This window comes from Mustela putorius, unplaced genomic scaffold (assembly GCF_011764305.1).
Source record: "Mustela putorius furo isolate JIRA1106 unplaced genomic scaffold, ASM1176430v1.1 tig00003858_pilon_pilon_pilon, whole genome shotgun sequence".
Classification (NCBI taxonomy): Eukaryota; Metazoa; Chordata; class Mammalia; order Carnivora; family Mustelidae; genus Mustela; species Mustela putorius.
In genome coordinates, this window is record NW_025422010.1 from 26256391 (window position 1) to 26274266 (window position 17876).

The window sequence follows — 17876 nt, forward strand, 5'->3', positions numbered from 1 at the left end:
ATTTTTTTAAGGACCCAAAGTTAATTATTATTATTATTATTATTATTATTATTATTCTAACTGAATTAGAGTATCATTCTAATTATGAGTTATTCTAATATTCTAATATGAAGCTGGGGTTAAGAACCTCTGGGTTGTTTTAAGGAACAGCATTCAAGGAAAGGATCACTTTGACCTAATAATCAGTTGAGTTTCTCAAAGATTCTATTTAAAGAGATACAGAAGAGTCTAGTGAGGCCATTTCACCTAAGCCTAGACTTGAGTGTCATCTTTGCGCTTCAACATGGATCTATAAACAATTGAGATCCCACCATGCTGAGGATACAAAGATAAGTAAGACCTGGTTTACATTACAAGGTTCACCCTTGTTAGATAATTAAGAGAAATAAGAATAGCCTTCAAAGTAATTTCTAACAACTCCAAATATTTATCAAAAAAAGTCTGCAAAAGAAGAACTGCAATATATTCTCCAATTCCTTTCTAAAATATCATATTAAAACTTTAAAAAAAAGAAAGAAAGAAAGAAAAGAAAACTTTTTTTTTTCCTTACCTTGGTCTATTGCCAGAACTGTAATGTTATACACGTCATTTCCAGGAGTCATGGCCTCCCGGTCCAGGATTTTGGAGGTCATGATTGACCCTGAAATCTCATCAACGGTGATCCATCCTTTAGGATCATGCAATTTTTTGTACCTATTAATATAAAATAAAAAGTCTTCAGGAATATAAAACATATTAAAGTAAGTTACTATCTTAATTATTACAAATACATTATTCCTACATAGTTATAGAATTCTTTGTACCTTAAGCGGCTACCACTGTTAGTTTCAGGGTCATACGCCTTATAGCCATTGACCTTTGACCCCACTGCTGAGTTCTCTTTAATCCGTACATATTGGGCTGCAGGGCTGCATTCAGGCCCCTCATCCTGATCCCTCACGTGAACTGTGACAAGGGCTCGGTTCATGGTTGCCATTCTGAGTGCAACATCTCTAGTAAACGGAGCTTCATTGTTTACTCCAATTTCCAGGATCACTTGGTGGCTTTCTTCATAATTCAGTGGCTTTTTAAAAAAGCACATGGATATCAGCATCAGTGTAAAATACATACATTACTTCAAATAACAAGTGACCTTCTGTAAATATGAACAGGGCCGCATAAATTCTATGTTCCCATTCAATCAATATTGACTTTTACCCTTTTCTAAAGAGAGAGGTGATTCTTCACAAAGCCTTTAGCAAGAGTGGTCTGGAAGTTTCTGCAGATGGTCTTATGGAGTTACAGAAAAATAATTGCTGAAATACTTCTATAGTTTATTCTTACAAAGGAAAATTATTCTGAACCTGGAGATAATGGGAAAACAAAACAAAACAAAACAAAAAAGTGTTCTTACGGCCCTGCTTTAGAGCACCGAAGGACCAGTGTAAGGGGCATCTAACTCCAGGAGAATGCAATTTTGCTTGACTTACTGCTTCCTATTGCCTATGTTCCTCTCCTTAACCACCGCACTATAATCCCTCTGCTATACGATACTGCTTAACTGGTTTATCAGCCTCTAAAAATAGTTAATGAATCTGTTGATTAAAATTAAATTTTAGACAGCAAATCAAGCAAAGCCCGTAAAAACACTATTTCACATTGTTTTGCAAACTTAAAGCATTTTTTTTCTTTCTCTTTCTACTTATTAAAACCATCATCGGCTGATCATTGAAAGATCAAAACGGAAGAGTCAAATTTTTATTTTAAACCGTTCCCCATACCTAGCTATTATCAAGCTGAGATACTGATAAGTCCACTAGGCAGTCAAGGAAATTTCTAAATCTTAGAATCCATGAAATGTATGTGAAACTCTTTTTTATTTTTTATGAACATTCCAGAAAATGGAGAGTCAAGAGGGGAAAAAGAATTAATATGTTTATCTATTACTAATGAACACTATCTCACAAATGACATGTGTCTGTATGATCATGCAGAGAATAAGAGCATCTGCTGGCAGTGAGACTTGCATAGAAATTCACAAAACAGCTGCTGCTCTGAGGAGGTGTAGTTATTCCAGCCAGGACCCCTTGCTAAAGCCTTAGAAGTGCTTTATGTAATTTTTTGAGGCTTACACTGGATATTGCTTTCGAGGCTTAAAACTCTGCAAGATTGGAAATCTGGTGGGATAAAATCAGTGATTAATGAAAAAACAGCAATTCTCTTCCACTACAAGTTAGCTTTATGTGTTAACTAATTTTTTTTTTAAAAAGCTCAAAAATATCCTATATCTGCACTGAGATATTAATGGCTCCCTAGAATATGAAGTACTGCTCTGTCGTGGAACCTCTACGTTGAGAATGGCCGAGAATAATACCTTCTTCACTCAAGCCCACGTGCACTACTTGTTAGAAAGGAAATGCTGGGATGGAAAGATTACCCAGGCTTGAGCTCAAGACTGCATCAACTCATGCTCTACAGTTTCAGAAAAGGTATCCAATATGGAAAATTGTAACACTAGGCCCACGAACATGTAAGACTTCTAAAAACAGAATAATAATACAGTTAACCAAGTGTTTTCATTTTCATTGTTATAATGGAATAGCTACTAGGGAGGAAGAGAGAAGTAATTTTTTTTTTTATGTTTTATAGATAATACAGAGGCTAACTTTCCAAAATCACATAGCTACACAAAGCAATTTAACCTAGTGCTTAAGAGCAGGTACTTGCAATCAAAGAGACCCAGGTTCAAATCTTGTCCTATTACACCCTAGCTGTGCCATTTCAGCTAAGTTTCTTAATCTCTCTGAGACTAAGTTTTGTCTCCTGCACAACTGTGATAAGAATAACATTCAACACTATAAGCCCACAGTGAATGCTTTCCACTATAGGTTATGAGAAACTCTCAGGCTGTCATACAGGCAACTGAAAGAAGAAAGTGATGTTATGTTTTGTTAACAGTTAATATAATTCAATAATGGGAGACACCAACTAACAAGGCAATGTTTGGAAGCTTTGTTCAGATAAAAGAAGTATATTTGAGCAATCTTTGGTTTAACTTAACTTACTGATTATTTAATTCTTTTTGGTTTAAAGGGATGAATAAAGTTCATTCCTCACCATCATTGTATAAGTAGCCTACGTGAGAGAATGATAGATTTCAGAATGCCTTGATTATACAATGTTTGATTTTAAACTTTAAAAAAAAAAAAACTTTATTTGTTTGAGAGAGAGAGAGCACACATGTGAGTGAGCACAAGAAGCAGGGAGGAACAGAGGGAGAGGGAGAAGCAGACTCCCCACCACTCTGGGGCTTGATTCCCTTCCAGGGACTCTGGAATCATGACCTGAGCTGAAGGCAGATACTTAACCTTCTGAGCCACCCAGATGCTTCCAGTGTTTGATTTTAAAATAGAAGATGCCTCATCAAAGTTAGAAAGCACTTAAAGATACAACTTGAGTATACAAACACAAATCTTTAGCACAGAAAGGAATAAAACATCTTTAAAGACCACTGTGGCCACCAAAGGAACTGTGTAAGGAATTCAAGTTTTCTAAGGGTTTACATAAAATATGGAAAGGGAAATATACCACGGAAAATGCAAATTTTATTGTCCAAAATGTTAGAGATTATTATGAATGGCTCAAAGAAAGAGAGAAGGTAAAATTATCAAGGATCTAATAATGTCAGAGGAAGGAGATAATTTAAAAAAAAGTAAACTCACAGAAGTAGAAATTAATTCAAGTTCCAAAAAATGACCCCATGTGTGACTAAAATCATTGTTTTATCAAGCCAAGTAACCCCAGTATGGAAAAGAAGAGAGCAAGGGGAACATGACCTAGGGGTCCCCAGTCGTTCTGAGGAAGATTCTGCATCAAGAGCATCTGAATTTACTGGCTCCATCACCTCCCATCTGTAGGAAAAGGGCGCAAGTCACTTCTTGTGACTCAGCCTCCTCATCTAGAAATGGGGAAGAATGAGAAGAACAACTACATTTCAAAGGTTTGAAATAACCTTTGAACGACCATCATTTCAAAGGTTAAAAATAAATCTTTTGAATCTAGTATTTTTGTTTTGTTTACAATTTCAGAATTTGGGAAAAGAAGCGAAATAAATTATTATCATAAGCCAAGCCTAATACTGCCATAAAAAATTAACAGAAGTGGTGGGGGCGGGGGGCTGGATGTCTCAGTGGGTTAAGCCTCTCCCTTCAGCTCAGGTCATGATCTCAGGTTCCTGGGATGGAGACCCATATCAGGCTCTCTGCTCAGTGGGGAGCCTGCTTCTCTCTCTCTCTCTCTCTACCCCCCCCCCACCGCTTGTGATCTCTGTCTGTTAAATAAATAAATAAAATCTTTAAAAAAAAAAAACTTAACAGAAATTGTGCAAAAGAAAACTGTAAGTATCTTTTTTTAATTGTGAGAAAAAGGGTAATAATAATATCTTGTCTTAAAAGGGATATGACAACCAGCTATAATCTACCTATGCACTTAGCCTCATTCCCTGTGACAGACATGAAAGGTGACCAGTACTTGAAAACTGCTTTTAAATGTCTAAAAGCATTTCCTAGATATAAGAACTAGGATGTAATTATAGAATATAAATGTGACTACCTTATATTTAAAGATAATGGGAATAAATGCATAAAAATTTTATTGGGGGGATTTTCTTTATTCTTCATATGTGAAATTAACTTAAACTGAACCAGAGACAAAAAAATAAAGTATGACCGTCTAATTGCTCTCCCTCCTGGGGAATCTCAAGATGGTACCCAAAAGCTGTTCACCAGAAATAAAACAGATGTTTATTAGTCACACAGAGTGAGAAATATTCTAGGATACAGGCTATAATTTCTGAAAATATTTGGAAACATTTTTCTTAATGTCTCTGTGATCAACACCCCTTGAGGGAAAAAATGCACTCTGAATATGGAAAACAAAATAGAACATGTTAATATAATTATGAATTTTTTTAAGAATACATTCTTTTGAGAAAGTATACTAAAATTCATTTTGTATTGGTCAAAAAAACTCTCAATAAAAATTTAATTCTAGTGTTACTTAAATTTTGCCTTCTGAAACAAGATAAAATCCCTGAGACTTAAAAAGTAACAAAAATGGGGCACCTGGGTGGCTCAATGGATTAAGCCTTTGCTTTTGGCTCAGGTCATGATCTCAGGATCCTGGGATCAAGCCCCACATTGGGCTCTCTGCTCAGTGGGGAGTCTGCTTCCCTTCCTCTTTCTCTGCCTGCCTCTCTGCCTGCTTGTGATCTCTCCCTCTCTGTCAAATAAATTAATAAAATCTTTAAAACAAAAAATAGCAAAAATGGGTCTTTAGTAATGGACTTAAATGAGAGAGAACAGAGGAGCAGCCTTCTAATCAAGCAACAGATTCGGAGAACTCTAAAAGGTCCGAGCTTGGGTCTTTAACGTGAACTACTGCATAATCTATTCATCTCAGATCTCAAACTATTTCTTTGACTTATTTCTAGAAAGAAGTCAAGGTGGGAGTGAGGGGTGCATAGACGAGGTGTCCAGGAGAAATCTTTTATGGAACATCTATTGCCAATCATCAATTTTGAGACAAATGCCTGCACTATGTAGTTGTGTACAACTTTGGAAATTGACGCATGGCGGCTCTTTTTACAATGATACACCACAGACCCTCAGCCTACCCAACTTCAGCTGCATCTGTGGTGGACATGCCCCCATGTATGCTCAAGCACACAAAGATTCAGCTCTTCAGATTCAAAGTTCGCTCCAAAGCCAGGGTTCTCTCCCCCTATGAGGCCCAGGGAAGCTCAGAAGTGCAGGAGAGCTGAGGTTCCCTGGAGGCAACCTTCAACCGGTGAGGGACATGGATATCAACAAAGGCAGTTGATGGATAAGCTCCAGGTACCACATTTTCAGGAGATAATTCTGAAGTACATTTTCATGGTTCGTTACAGGACCGAACATCCAAGGTGACTACGTCAATAATGCAGACTTGATTGACTTTTCATTCTTTCCTGTCTTTCTTTTCCATTTTTACTCTGGCTTCCTGGGATCCACTTTCTAAATATTTCCCTCCACTGGGTTCCTTGTCTTGGGTGCTGCCTTCTGGAGAGTCCAAATGAAGACTGGATGGAGGTGAACCAATAAGGAGGAAAAACAATCAGTACCATCTGCTTACTTTCTTTCCTACGACTATCGGCTGTAAAGTTTTGTTTTTCTTAAGTAGTCGGTTTCAGTCCTCAACTTGAGCAGATCACATTAGAGAAAACTGAAATATATAGAGATTTGATGTTGAGAGTAATTTGGAACAAATACATTTGACTATTCACATCTGGGTAGAACTTGCTGAGGCTTATTCCATAATCTCTGGATATTTTTACAAAGGAAATAATTATAAATAGATATTTATGTATCCAAGTCTCCACCATTACTGTTGTTGGCAGGAAAGCAGCCTTTGATTAATGGATGACTCCTTTACCTGCCTATATGGCAATTTTCTTTTTTGTTTTGGGTATGAATTTAAAACCAACCATCCTTCCCAAATAGGGCCTTTTCTGCCATCATAACCTGGAGTCTAGAATAAAACAATGCAACCAAAAATACTATATATAAAATAAAGAGCAAATTCCTTCAGTGCTGTCTGATACAACACTATTTCACCCTCAGTACCACCTATAAAGGATCAGATACAACCAGGCATATGCCAGAGAGAGAGAGAATAAAAAGAATATGAGTTTCTAAATTGTATCATGCAAAGAATAAAGGAATCAGGAACATTTACCAGAGAGAAGATAAGTTTCAAAAGAACAAAGCAATCTTTTCAAAAGAATTCTATTTCTTTTAAGAGAGATGGAACCCAGACCATTAGAGACAGAACCAGGGGATATAAAGAGAATAATTTGGGCACAGTAGAAGTAAGGACTTCTGAGAATCAAAGCTTTCCAAATATGGAATCAGCTGCCAATGGAGATATGGAGATCCTTAGAATTGAGAATGTCCAAGCATAAGCTTGGTGACTAATGACTGGCAATAAAATTATAGAAGAAAGACAGCATTAGATGGGAACAGCTGGACTAAACAGACTAAGCTCTATTCCAACTTCTGGAGTCTTTGATCTGAAACTCTTTAGTTGATTAAACCATTAGTTGAATGAATTAGATTGGAGTTGTCAATTATTCATTATTACTGTACCTTTACAACATACAAAACGCCTTCGTTAGTTTCTTTGTCTGTGCTGATTTTGAAATGTCCATTTTCATTGCCCTTCAAAATGGTAAAATTGGCTCTCCAATTGGCAGTGTTAATTAAGTCCTTATCTTCTACTGGTATTCTCAATATCTCCACATTGTAAGCATTTTCCTCTACTGATGCTTCATACTGAAACAGAAGAAAACTCGTTAAAAACTTACTTTATAAAAAGAACTCTACAAAGGAAGTAAAATATTTCTTCCACTCTAAGAATACTGGTTCTTATAGTTTTTATCTAGTTTATTTAAAGCCATGAATTACAAGGACTGTTGTTTCATTAAGGATTATCCTTGAAATGAAAGAACATGATAAATGAAGATGAATGTTACCTGCTCTTATTAGAAGGAGGCAATATAAATACTGCTACGAATAAATAAAAGAGAATTATATGTCAGCTATTTAAACTTTAATTTTATTCATAAAAAACAAACATACATCAAAGCATGATATATATTTTGTTAATTCATATTAAATAACAAATGACAGTTGACAAGTGGAGGCATATTCTGAATTTATATACTTACGGTATTTTGTTTGAAAGTCGGTGCATTGTCATTTGAATCTTTTACTGTGATCATACAAGTTGATGTACTCATCAGTCCAAAAAACTGACCATCCATGTCTTGTACTTTCATTATCAGTGAGTACTTTTCTACAGTCTGAAAACAAAGCAAGTATTTAATTAGTTTTGAAAACATATGCTTTGACTTACAAATGAAACCTCAAGTGTACACTCTTCTCTCTGTGCCTATCCATGCTTTTATTGGATTCTGTATTTGTGTACACTTTAATAAATTAGAAGACAGGGAGAAGCTGAAAAGGTAAATATGGCTTAAGTTACAAAAAGCCATACTAAGAATTTAGATTTACACTTAAGTAGCAAGATAATTAGGAAAAGTTTTGTGGGACTCCTAGGGGGAGCACAAAATAAGAACATCTGAATTTTAGAAAGAAGCTTCTTCAAGATTTAGTATCATTTGTGGTAAACTGAGCTGAAAACCAAAGAAATTATCTAAGACAGCTGATCCAAATCTGAGGTAGTAGTTGTGAAGACAGAGAGAAAGAGTGACAGGCAAGTTCCTTGGGAGTTAGCATTCAGTAGGATGTAATGGTAGGTTCCGTATAAAACATAAGAGAAGAGAGAAAGTTGAGTATGATGTTCAGCCATCCTACTGAGACAAGCAGAGGGAGTGTATCATCAACTGTCACGTAGCAAATGCTGGAGAGCCCGTTCTCTACTGAGGTGAACAAAGTTAGCAAGGAGAGCCAAAAGGAATGAGCTGTGTTTGGCACATACTGGATTTTATGCACCTACAGGAAATGTAGGGAGACAGGTTCAGAAGGCACTTGGATGTATGGCCCCATACCTACAGGAAAGCTCACAGCCATATATGGAAAGCTCACAGCCGAAATACCAATCGGGGGGCCAATAATATGTAGATGGTCATTGAAATTGTAGCAGGAATCAGACTATCTAGGAGAGGGTAAGGGAAGAACTGAGGATAGTAGGAACAGTGGCAGCATTTCAAGAATAGGGTAAGTAAGAACACTAAGCTATGCGTACTAAAATGGAAAGATCAGGGAAACCGGAAAAAGAACCAGGAAAGAGAAGAGTTCTATTAGGTGCCAACAATAGACAGGGGCTCCAGGCAATGGGTGGACATCGCCATTAGGAAGTCCCCATGGACTTCAGTGAGGAGAGTTTTTGCAACTGGTGTGGTGATGATGAAACGAACTCACTACTTTACGACACAATTACTTCTGTTGCCTTTCCCTTCTCTCCTACTATCCAGTAGCCACTCCTTTTTTTGTTTTGTTTTCACTTTTTGACTTTACTCATTTTCAATTTCCTGCTCTCTCTTCCTCCGGTGTTCATTTTGCTTATCCCCCTTCCACACTGGAAACCAACATTCTCACCCTGAAATGCTCCTCCTTTAGGCCCCAATGTCTGATACCCTGCTTTTTCTTCCTCTAAATGCACTAGGGTTTTTGCTTGTTTTTATAAACTCCCTTGTTCATTTCTTCATTTTCTGTGTTGTTCTCACAACACACTTTGAGGCTGCTCCCCGAAAAATCCAGTTGGCCTTTTTTTGATCAGGAAAACGGACCTGGGTTTGACCACAGATGTGTACCTCACAAGCTGTGTACCCTCAAATTATTTAATTTTTCTAAGCCTCATTTCTCCACCTGCAAAAAATGAGGGAAGATGCTTGTATTTGCTTGATTATTACATAGACTACCTATCCCACATACACAAAAACACATGCATATTGACCCTACAAACTTGCCCATTTGTTATTACCATCCTGTGCTTTCTCACATAGAATGTCCGGACCACAAACAAAAATAAAAATAATAACCAACAGAACCTTTATACTACTTTTGATTTCTTTTCATGGGTTCTCACCATCCCCTCCCTTTTCCTTTGGCATCAAATTACACTGATTTCTTCTGTACATTATCTCTCCGTGTCATACTGAGCTCTCTATTTGTGTTAATCAGGTTATAGTGGGAACCACGGAGGTGTGGTAATCAAGCTCTTTAGTGCACATGAAATCGATTTATCTGCCTCTGTCAGTAATTCAGGGCTTTGAGTTAAACATAGGCTGACAATATAGACAGAGCAACAATAACAAAAATCAGATGATTCAGAGCAGTAATTTGATTCAGGAGAATCACTATGACTGTCACATTTGTCCTCTATAGATTGGATGGAACACCTATCCAGTCAAGCAAGGAAATTATAGACCACATAGAATTAGGTATAAAGAATTTGAACTTAAAGTGCTCCCTACCTGACAACATGCCAGTACTATTATCCAACCAGTGTGACAGGTTTCCTAATAATCCATCAACTTAATATCAACTAATTCATTCCTCTTAAGAAGCACCCATCAACAATAACTGGACAGAGGTCAGTCTATGATCTAAACTCATGCAACAAGCAAAATTAATTGTCCTACATGAGCACTGAAGCCTTTACTGAGCTGGAACCAACTAGTCACATACAGGAATAGAGTAGTAGTTAACAATAGCAACTTTCATAAGAAATATATGTTGTTCCTACTCCTACTAAGCAACAATTGATCTGCAATAATCCTATGGCTTCTCTTACCTAAGAAAATAGAAGTAATATTTTAAAAAAACAAAAACAAAAATACACATAACAAGACCAGGAATTCTGATGTCTAGAAACACCTAGGACCATGGGAGAGCCAACTGCAGTAAATGGGGTAGGAATCTCGAGCCCCAGTAAAATGATGTTCCACGGAGTGGAAAGCTACCTCTCGGTCCAGATAATGCGAGGTTATGGTGATGACACCTGTGCTGGGATGCACAGCGAAGATCCCTGGGGACCTCGGGCTCTGCTCCAAAATGCTATACTTCAGGCGTGTATGCATCGTGTCTGGTTCATCTCTGTCTGTGGCACAAACCACTCCCACCGTAGTACCTACATGTTAAAAAGGGAAAAAAAAAGAGCCTTTAATTTCAAGAACTACAAAACATATTTAGGAGTCCTTATATTTTTCAAATTTTAACAATGATAGTGGCAATCTAATTTTAAGTGCATTTCTTATCTGAGCTATTCCATCTTTAGAGAGCACCAATGAAGAGGACTTCAGGTTTATAATGTAAAACCCTATGATGCTGGGAATCAAAGTGCACTTTTACTCTGTTCACTGTTAAAAATGTTTGACAGTAAATTATTAAAAACTTATTTAAATGGCAATCAAGAATATTTTCAAAATGGGGTACCTGGGTGGCTCAGTCTTTAGGCGTCTGCATTCTGCTCAGGTCATGATCCCAGGGTCTTGGGATCAAGCCCCGCATCAGGCACCCGGCTCAGTGGGGAGCCTGCTTCTCCCTCTCCCACTGTCCCCCGCCCCACTCCTGCTCTCTCTCTCTCTCTCTCAAATAAAATCTTTTTAAAAAAGAAGAATTTCAACACATATTTCCACACACTTCAAGAACAAATCTAGCTGGAGAGAGAAACCATTCGATTTCCTACATAAATTAAATTTTTAAATTTAATTTCTGATTAATAGATAAATCAAACTGACTTGGCATATAATTGTATAAATGGCCAAGCTGACCTTTCACAGTGTAATCTCTATTCTCTGATGTTTTTTACTGGTCTCTGACGTGTCTCGTTCTTTCTCACCCACTAAGCAACAACACCTCATTGCCCTCAGTCCCACTTAATCCTTAGGAAGGGATTTCGTACTATTCACCCTTCAGGAGGAATTTAAGTCAACTGCTTCTTCAGTTGGAACTATTAATACTTGTCATCTGTACGGAACGTAAGAAAATTGTTCTGGTAAAGGATTACAGCTATCAAAGCATACAAAGAGGTGGTATTGTATAGTGCTAAGGACAGTGTTCCAGTGCCCATGAAAATATAATACATAGATCCACTTTGCCTATAGCCCTGTATGTAAGACTGACCTGGGGAAAAATACATAGACAGATACAGTCACATATATACATATCACACACATATACGATTTGTTGAAATAAAAACCAATGAATGTAAGGAAATATTAGTTTTAAATAATTTTTCACTATATGTCCTTAAAATTTTCATATATGTGTGTGTATGTATAAATAAATGTATATATATATATACATACATATAAGAATAGTAGAGAATATCCAATTACCTATTTATAAATAATGACAAGATTTTTGCAGCAGATCCATACAAAGACATGAAGTAATCATCTTATGATAAGAAAACAAATGCTGTTTATCCATGTTTGCATAGAAAAAGTTTCTAATCTTTGTAAGGCAGAATACGTTCTTCTTGAAATTTTACTGACAGGACACAAACACTATTTTAATTCTCTGGGTAAGAACTGCATTACTTACACAGAAAAATCTTCCTAAAATATTGACTTCAAAAGTCCTCTTCATGAGAGCTATACTTAAATATTAGTTGAGTACCCTTCGTCCAAACCTCTGTGTGTGAGTTAAGACAAAGTCAAGGAACACCTAATAGTTCAGAGTATCACAGCCCAAACTGCCTCAAACCTTCTCATGTGAGAGGCTTCAAGTGCCTTAGATGAATCAAGACATCAAAGAATTTGTCCTTGATTCTTATCTGTCACTATCATAGAGAACAGAATCCTCGAGAAAGACTTGGCAACCAATAATCTCTCTTTACAAAAAAAAGAAAATAGTACCAGAGTCATTGTCACTGTGAAGCTAAAAATATTATATGTCATCTAATGTAATTAACTCCTTTTACAGCTCAGAGAGCTCAAAGGGACTTCCACCATTTCCCACAGTGAGTTAATAACAGACCCCAAATCGAAAACTAGGTTTTTTAAACTCCAAACCAACAATTTTTATTTTTTATTTTTAATTGTACTATATGAGTAATAAAGAGATTAACATCTATGACATCAAATTATCAAAGTAAAATATAAAGAGGAATAGCAGATATAAAAATCTAGTGAAGATCTAAGTAACTACTTGAAACTTAATAGGCAAGTTAGCAAAGTCATCCTTTATGAATGAGTCCACATTCTTTCAACTTTATTGTGAATGGTTATTTCCATATTGTGAATCTCAGAAGACATCATAATGCCACATTTGAAGGGCCAACTAGCCTGAATACTTTGGTTTTCCATGTGTCTGAACAAGTGTTTAGAACACGTGATGTTAACTGTCTCTAAAGTTACCCCGTATTCATTCTAAATTGGAAGTAGTATAGTAGTAGTTTTAAGAAAGGAGATAATATAAATAAGAGCTTTAAAAAATTGTGTTTTCAGTATGTGTTATTTAATACCTTCCTAAATAAAACCTAATAAAAATATTGATACTAATTTTAATTTTATTGTGACTTTTTTCTGTATGTCTTCTCTTGGAGGTGAGAATAATGATAAGCCCACAAAATGACAAAGTGAAATAAGGTATATAAACTAAATATAATTCAAAGCTTAAATAACTGTTATCTGTTTTTATAATTAATTGGTATCGTATTGACAACACGAGATTCCTGTACTACCCTGTGGGTTACACTCTGTTTGGATATGATAGGATTCATATTTTCTGGGAAATAGATACTGGTTCCGTATCATCCCAAGATAATCTGGTCTTGGGTAAAAAAAACCCAACGTCTCAAAAAATGTAGACAAAAATATTTAATATAATACATTTTACTTTTTAAATTTCCCTTATGCAAGGGAAACAAAGGCAAAAATGAACTATTGGGACTTCATCAAGATAAAAAGCTTTTGTACAACAAAGGAAACAGTCAATAAAACCAAAAGATGAAAGACAGAATGGGAGAAGATATTTGCAAATGTCTTATCAGATAAAAGGCTAGTATCCAAAATCTATAAAGAACTTATCAAACTCAACACCCAAAGAACAAATAACCCAATCAAGAAATGGGTAGAAGACATGAACAGACACCTCTGCAAAGAAGACATCCAAATGGCCAACAGACATATGAAAAAGTGTCCAACATCACTCAGCAACAGGGAAATACAAATTAAAACCACAATGAGATACCACCTTACACTGGTTAGAATGGCTAACATTTACAAGTCAAGAAATGACATATTGGCAAGGATGCAGAGAAAGGGAAACCCTCTCACACCACTGGTAAAAATGCAAGCTGGTTAGCCACTCTGGAGAACATTATGGAGGTCCCTCAAAAAGTTGAAAATAGGGGCACCTCGGTGGCTTAGTCGGTTAAATGTCTGTCCTCAGCTCTCAAGTCATAATCCCAGGGTCCTGGAATCAAGTCCCACACTGGGCTCCCTGCTCACTGGGGAGTCACCCCTTCTCCCCCGCTCATGCTCTCTCTCAAATAAATAAATAAATATTTTTTTTAAATGTTGAAAATAGAGCTGCCCTATAATCCAGCAATGGCACTACTAGTTATTTATCCCAAAGATATTAAATGTAGTGATCCAAAGGGGTACCTGCACCCCAATGTTTATAGCAGCAATGTCCACAATTGCCAAACTATGGAAAGAGTCCAGATGTCCATCAATAGACGAATGGATAAAGAATATATATATATATATATATATAAAACTCAGCCACCAAAAAAATGAAATCTTGCCATTTGCAATGACGTAGCTGGGAATAGAGGGTATTTTCCTAAGCAAAATAAGTCAACCCAAGATGGACAATTATCATATTATCTCACTCATACGTGGAACTTAAGAAACGAAACAGAAGATCATAGTGCAAAGAGGAAAGAATAAAACAAGATGAAATCAGAGAGAGAGAGAGAGAGAAACCATAAGACTCTTAATCTTAGGAAACAAACTGAGGGTTGCTGGAGGGGAGGAGTTGAGGAAATGGGAAACTGGGTGGTGGACAATCAGGAGGGCACGTGATATAAGGAGCACCAGGTATTACATAAGACTGATGAATCACTGACCTCTACCTCTGAAACTAATAATACATTGTATGTTAATTAATTGCATTTAAATAAAAAATGTAAGTAAAAAAATAAAATTTCCTTACCATAAAGTATGAAAGAAATAGGCCTTTACGGGTCTAAGGAAGGACAGATTTAACTAAATGGAAATCCTGAACTTCTTTACCTCAAAAAAGCAGCTTTAAACAGAATTGAAAAGCAACAATACACTGGGAAAATATTGGCAAGGTGACAATAGGTTAGTATCCTTACTATGTAAAAAGCATTTTTAACTAGATTTAAAAAACAGTTAAGAGCAAAATAAACACCAAGGAAAGTAAGAGCAAAGGAAATGAACATACATTTCCTAGGAGAAAAAAATATAAATGGCAAAAGAAAGCACATACAGAAAAGTTCAATTAAAAAAAATTATCTTACCAACTCTGCTACTTTCTGGAACTTCAAAATTATAAACAGCTTCTGTGAAAATAGGGTGGTTGTCATTTTCATCCTCCACTCTGATGGGCAGTGGAAGAGGTAAGTCTGCTGAATACCCATCCGCAGTCGAGGCATAGGCAATCAACTGGAAAACAGGAAAAAGCAAAGCCAATAGTCCATTAATGCTTGACTCTAGCAAGAGAGAACACTATGCTTTAATCTGCTACCTTCTCTGCAAATCTTTTCAGTAATTAATGACTTAAAAAATTCTCTTCAATTCTTTTTTAATCATCAAAGCATCAAATAGGAGAACACTTTTAAGTGCTGTAAGAGGAATTCAGTATTTGGTTAAAAATGCACTTGAAATAAAACTCCAAAGTACAGTCAAGTCAGAGACAACTCTATCCATTAGACTCAGAGTATAGTTCTTATTCTCTCCATAATCAGAACGTTATATCGGGGAGAACAATGAAACTCACGCAGTGGGAACGATCCCTATTATATTACCTAAAGAAAGCCATGATTCTCAATCTTGCAACTAACAAGACCTTTTATTGTTTTGCCTAATAGATCACATATTTGTAAGAGATTTTTTTAACAGAACACATTTACCAGTTTCTGCACTGCCAATTAATCAAAGGACAATATAATGTCAAATAGAATGTATTTCTTTTTTTTATTTAAATTCAATCAGCCAACATAGAGTATTGCTACTCAGAGCGTGATTACAACACCAAGTTGAAAATTTTCTAACCAAAAGCAATGCCATGTGGTAAACATCAGTTATGTCTGCTTACCACCATCCCTTCCTTCTCTAGGGAAAGAATCCCTCTTTCTCATGGAGAAACATCCCCTCCTTCACCACAGTGAGGACCACATGACCCCACAGAACTGACCATATTACAGTGAAAATAGTCTGAGCTATTCCCCATTGACTGTAAGCTCACTCATAACAGAAGCCTGGCTTATTGACCTTGATTGGGTTTGGTCTCCCACTTTTGCTTTCTTATCTAGTTCTCAGACATGATCAGAGAATCACATATGCAGAAGGAAGAATGGGGAAAAAAGTTTAAAATAAATAAATAAAACAGAACAGAAGAGGGACGAAGACCCTTCCAATCAATGGTGGCCATGTCCTGGAGAGAGGAAAATGTGTAACTAGAGAAAGTATTTCATAAACAAAACCAACTCTTGAAAATATACTGGAATTTATATCCAAATACAACTAACCTCTTTGCTTCACTTTTACCTACCAGAGTTAAAATAAAGAACAGAGCAAATATTCCAAAATATTCCACAACCTATTTTCTTTGACTCTAAGGAAAGAATGCAAGAAGACAGGAAAGAGGACATGGAGTATCAGAAGAAACGTAGTTTAATCATTTAAAATCACATATATCAACAAAACTCCTACATCAAAAATATCATATTCTTCACGATCCACAGGCCGGGTACAATACAAATTTCCGGTGTCTTTTTCTATGAAAAACAAATTTAAAGGTTCCTGGTCAACTCCACGCCCACTTATTGAGTAGAAGATGGTATAGTTCTGTGCTGCGTCGGATTGAACCTAAGAGGAAAAAAAAAAAATTTGTAAAAATTTTAAATTAAAAATCTGTTAAAATGTTATTTTTTAAATGTAGCTTATGCATTTCTATCATTTTTATTTTAAAGAGACTTTTAATAAAATAGTAATCACATTTATCACTTCATCAGCACACAAAACAGTAAGGAGCATTTGGCAAAAGACTTTTTTAAACCTCAGATTTAATGAAAATCATGTCCAACACAAAAAGTCACCAAAGAAAATGTAATTAAAAACAATAAACAATAATTTCCCATCAAGAGATTTGGCAAATGGAAAAGAACAATAATGCCCATTTTTAGCAGGAGCCAGACCATCAGAGACTGATAATACTGGTGAAAGGAACGTTAATTTGAATGCTTCTTAGGGAGGAGAACTGGCAAAAATTAAAAGAATGACATATGAGAATAAACAGGGACAATTCTTCCTGGCAGAGGAAACACAAAGCACAAAGGGACCGGGTTAGGGCTGTGCCCAAAGTGTTCAAGGAACAGTAGAGAGGCCACAGTGCTTGGAGCGGAGAAAGGTAGTGGGCAAGAAGTAGGACATGAGACCACACCACGTAAGTGATTCCAACGGTGTTGACTTTTCCTTGGAGTCACGTGGGAAGCTACTGGAAAATTTAGACAAGCGTAAAATATGTAATTTATACTTTAAAAAGGTAATACTTGGTGTTTTGTTAAGACTAAACATGGTGGGTAAGCAACAAAACAGGAAGACCATTTAGTTACGGCAAGAATTCATGATAGCAGTAGAGCTGGTGAGAAATGCATAGATCCTGGGTCTAATTTGCAGGTATGGCCGGTAGGATTTGCCTACAGGTTGGATGTGTGGTGTGAAGATGACACTATGTCAGAGGGTGCGGATATCCCCTAATATCTATCCTGCCCATGTTCCTTTGTGTTGGAATTTATAGCTGAGTGCAAGACTGCCCAAAAGAGATCCATTTCTCGGGCTCACTTACAATTAGGTATGGCCACATGAAAAGATCAGGTCAATGGGATATGAGCAGAAATAACATATGCAAGCCCTAACCTGTACTCTAGAAAGTGAAGGGATGTGCTCCCCCATTTGGACGCAATTAGGAGCCATCGTGAACCTGTAGAGTTCAAGCTAAAAAAGAAAGAAGTCTAGTCTTTGGTGATTTTTCCGATTAGAATCTCTTTACCAGATCACACTTTCACAAAAAATAAATAAATCTCTGTCATGCTTATGCCACTTAGTGGCATAAGTTCCTGAATTAGTGACTGTC

At 36.4% G+C, this 17876-nt stretch overlaps 1 protein-coding gene across 2 annotated transcripts in view; it reads right to left on the bottom strand.

Moving 5' to 3' along the window:
• Positions 1–17876, bottom strand: part of DSC3 (desmocollin 3) — a 49934-nt gene that overhangs the window by 18243 nt on the left and 13815 nt on the right. For both annotated transcript variants that reach the window (XM_013051475.2, XM_045065481.1), the window contains exons 5-11: positions 16454–16609; positions 15040–15184; positions 10505–10671; positions 7745–7879; positions 7164–7349; positions 804–1063; positions 551–693 (exon numbers count right to left, since the gene is read on the bottom strand). In XM_013051475.2, coding sequence (XP_012906929.2) covers positions 551–693; positions 804–1063; positions 7164–7349; positions 7745–7879; positions 10505–10671; positions 15040–15184; positions 16454–16609 — 1192 coding nt within the window. The remainder of the gene's footprint in view (positions 1–550; positions 694–803; positions 1064–7163; positions 7350–7744; positions 7880–10504; positions 10672–15039; positions 15185–16453; positions 16610–17876) is intronic.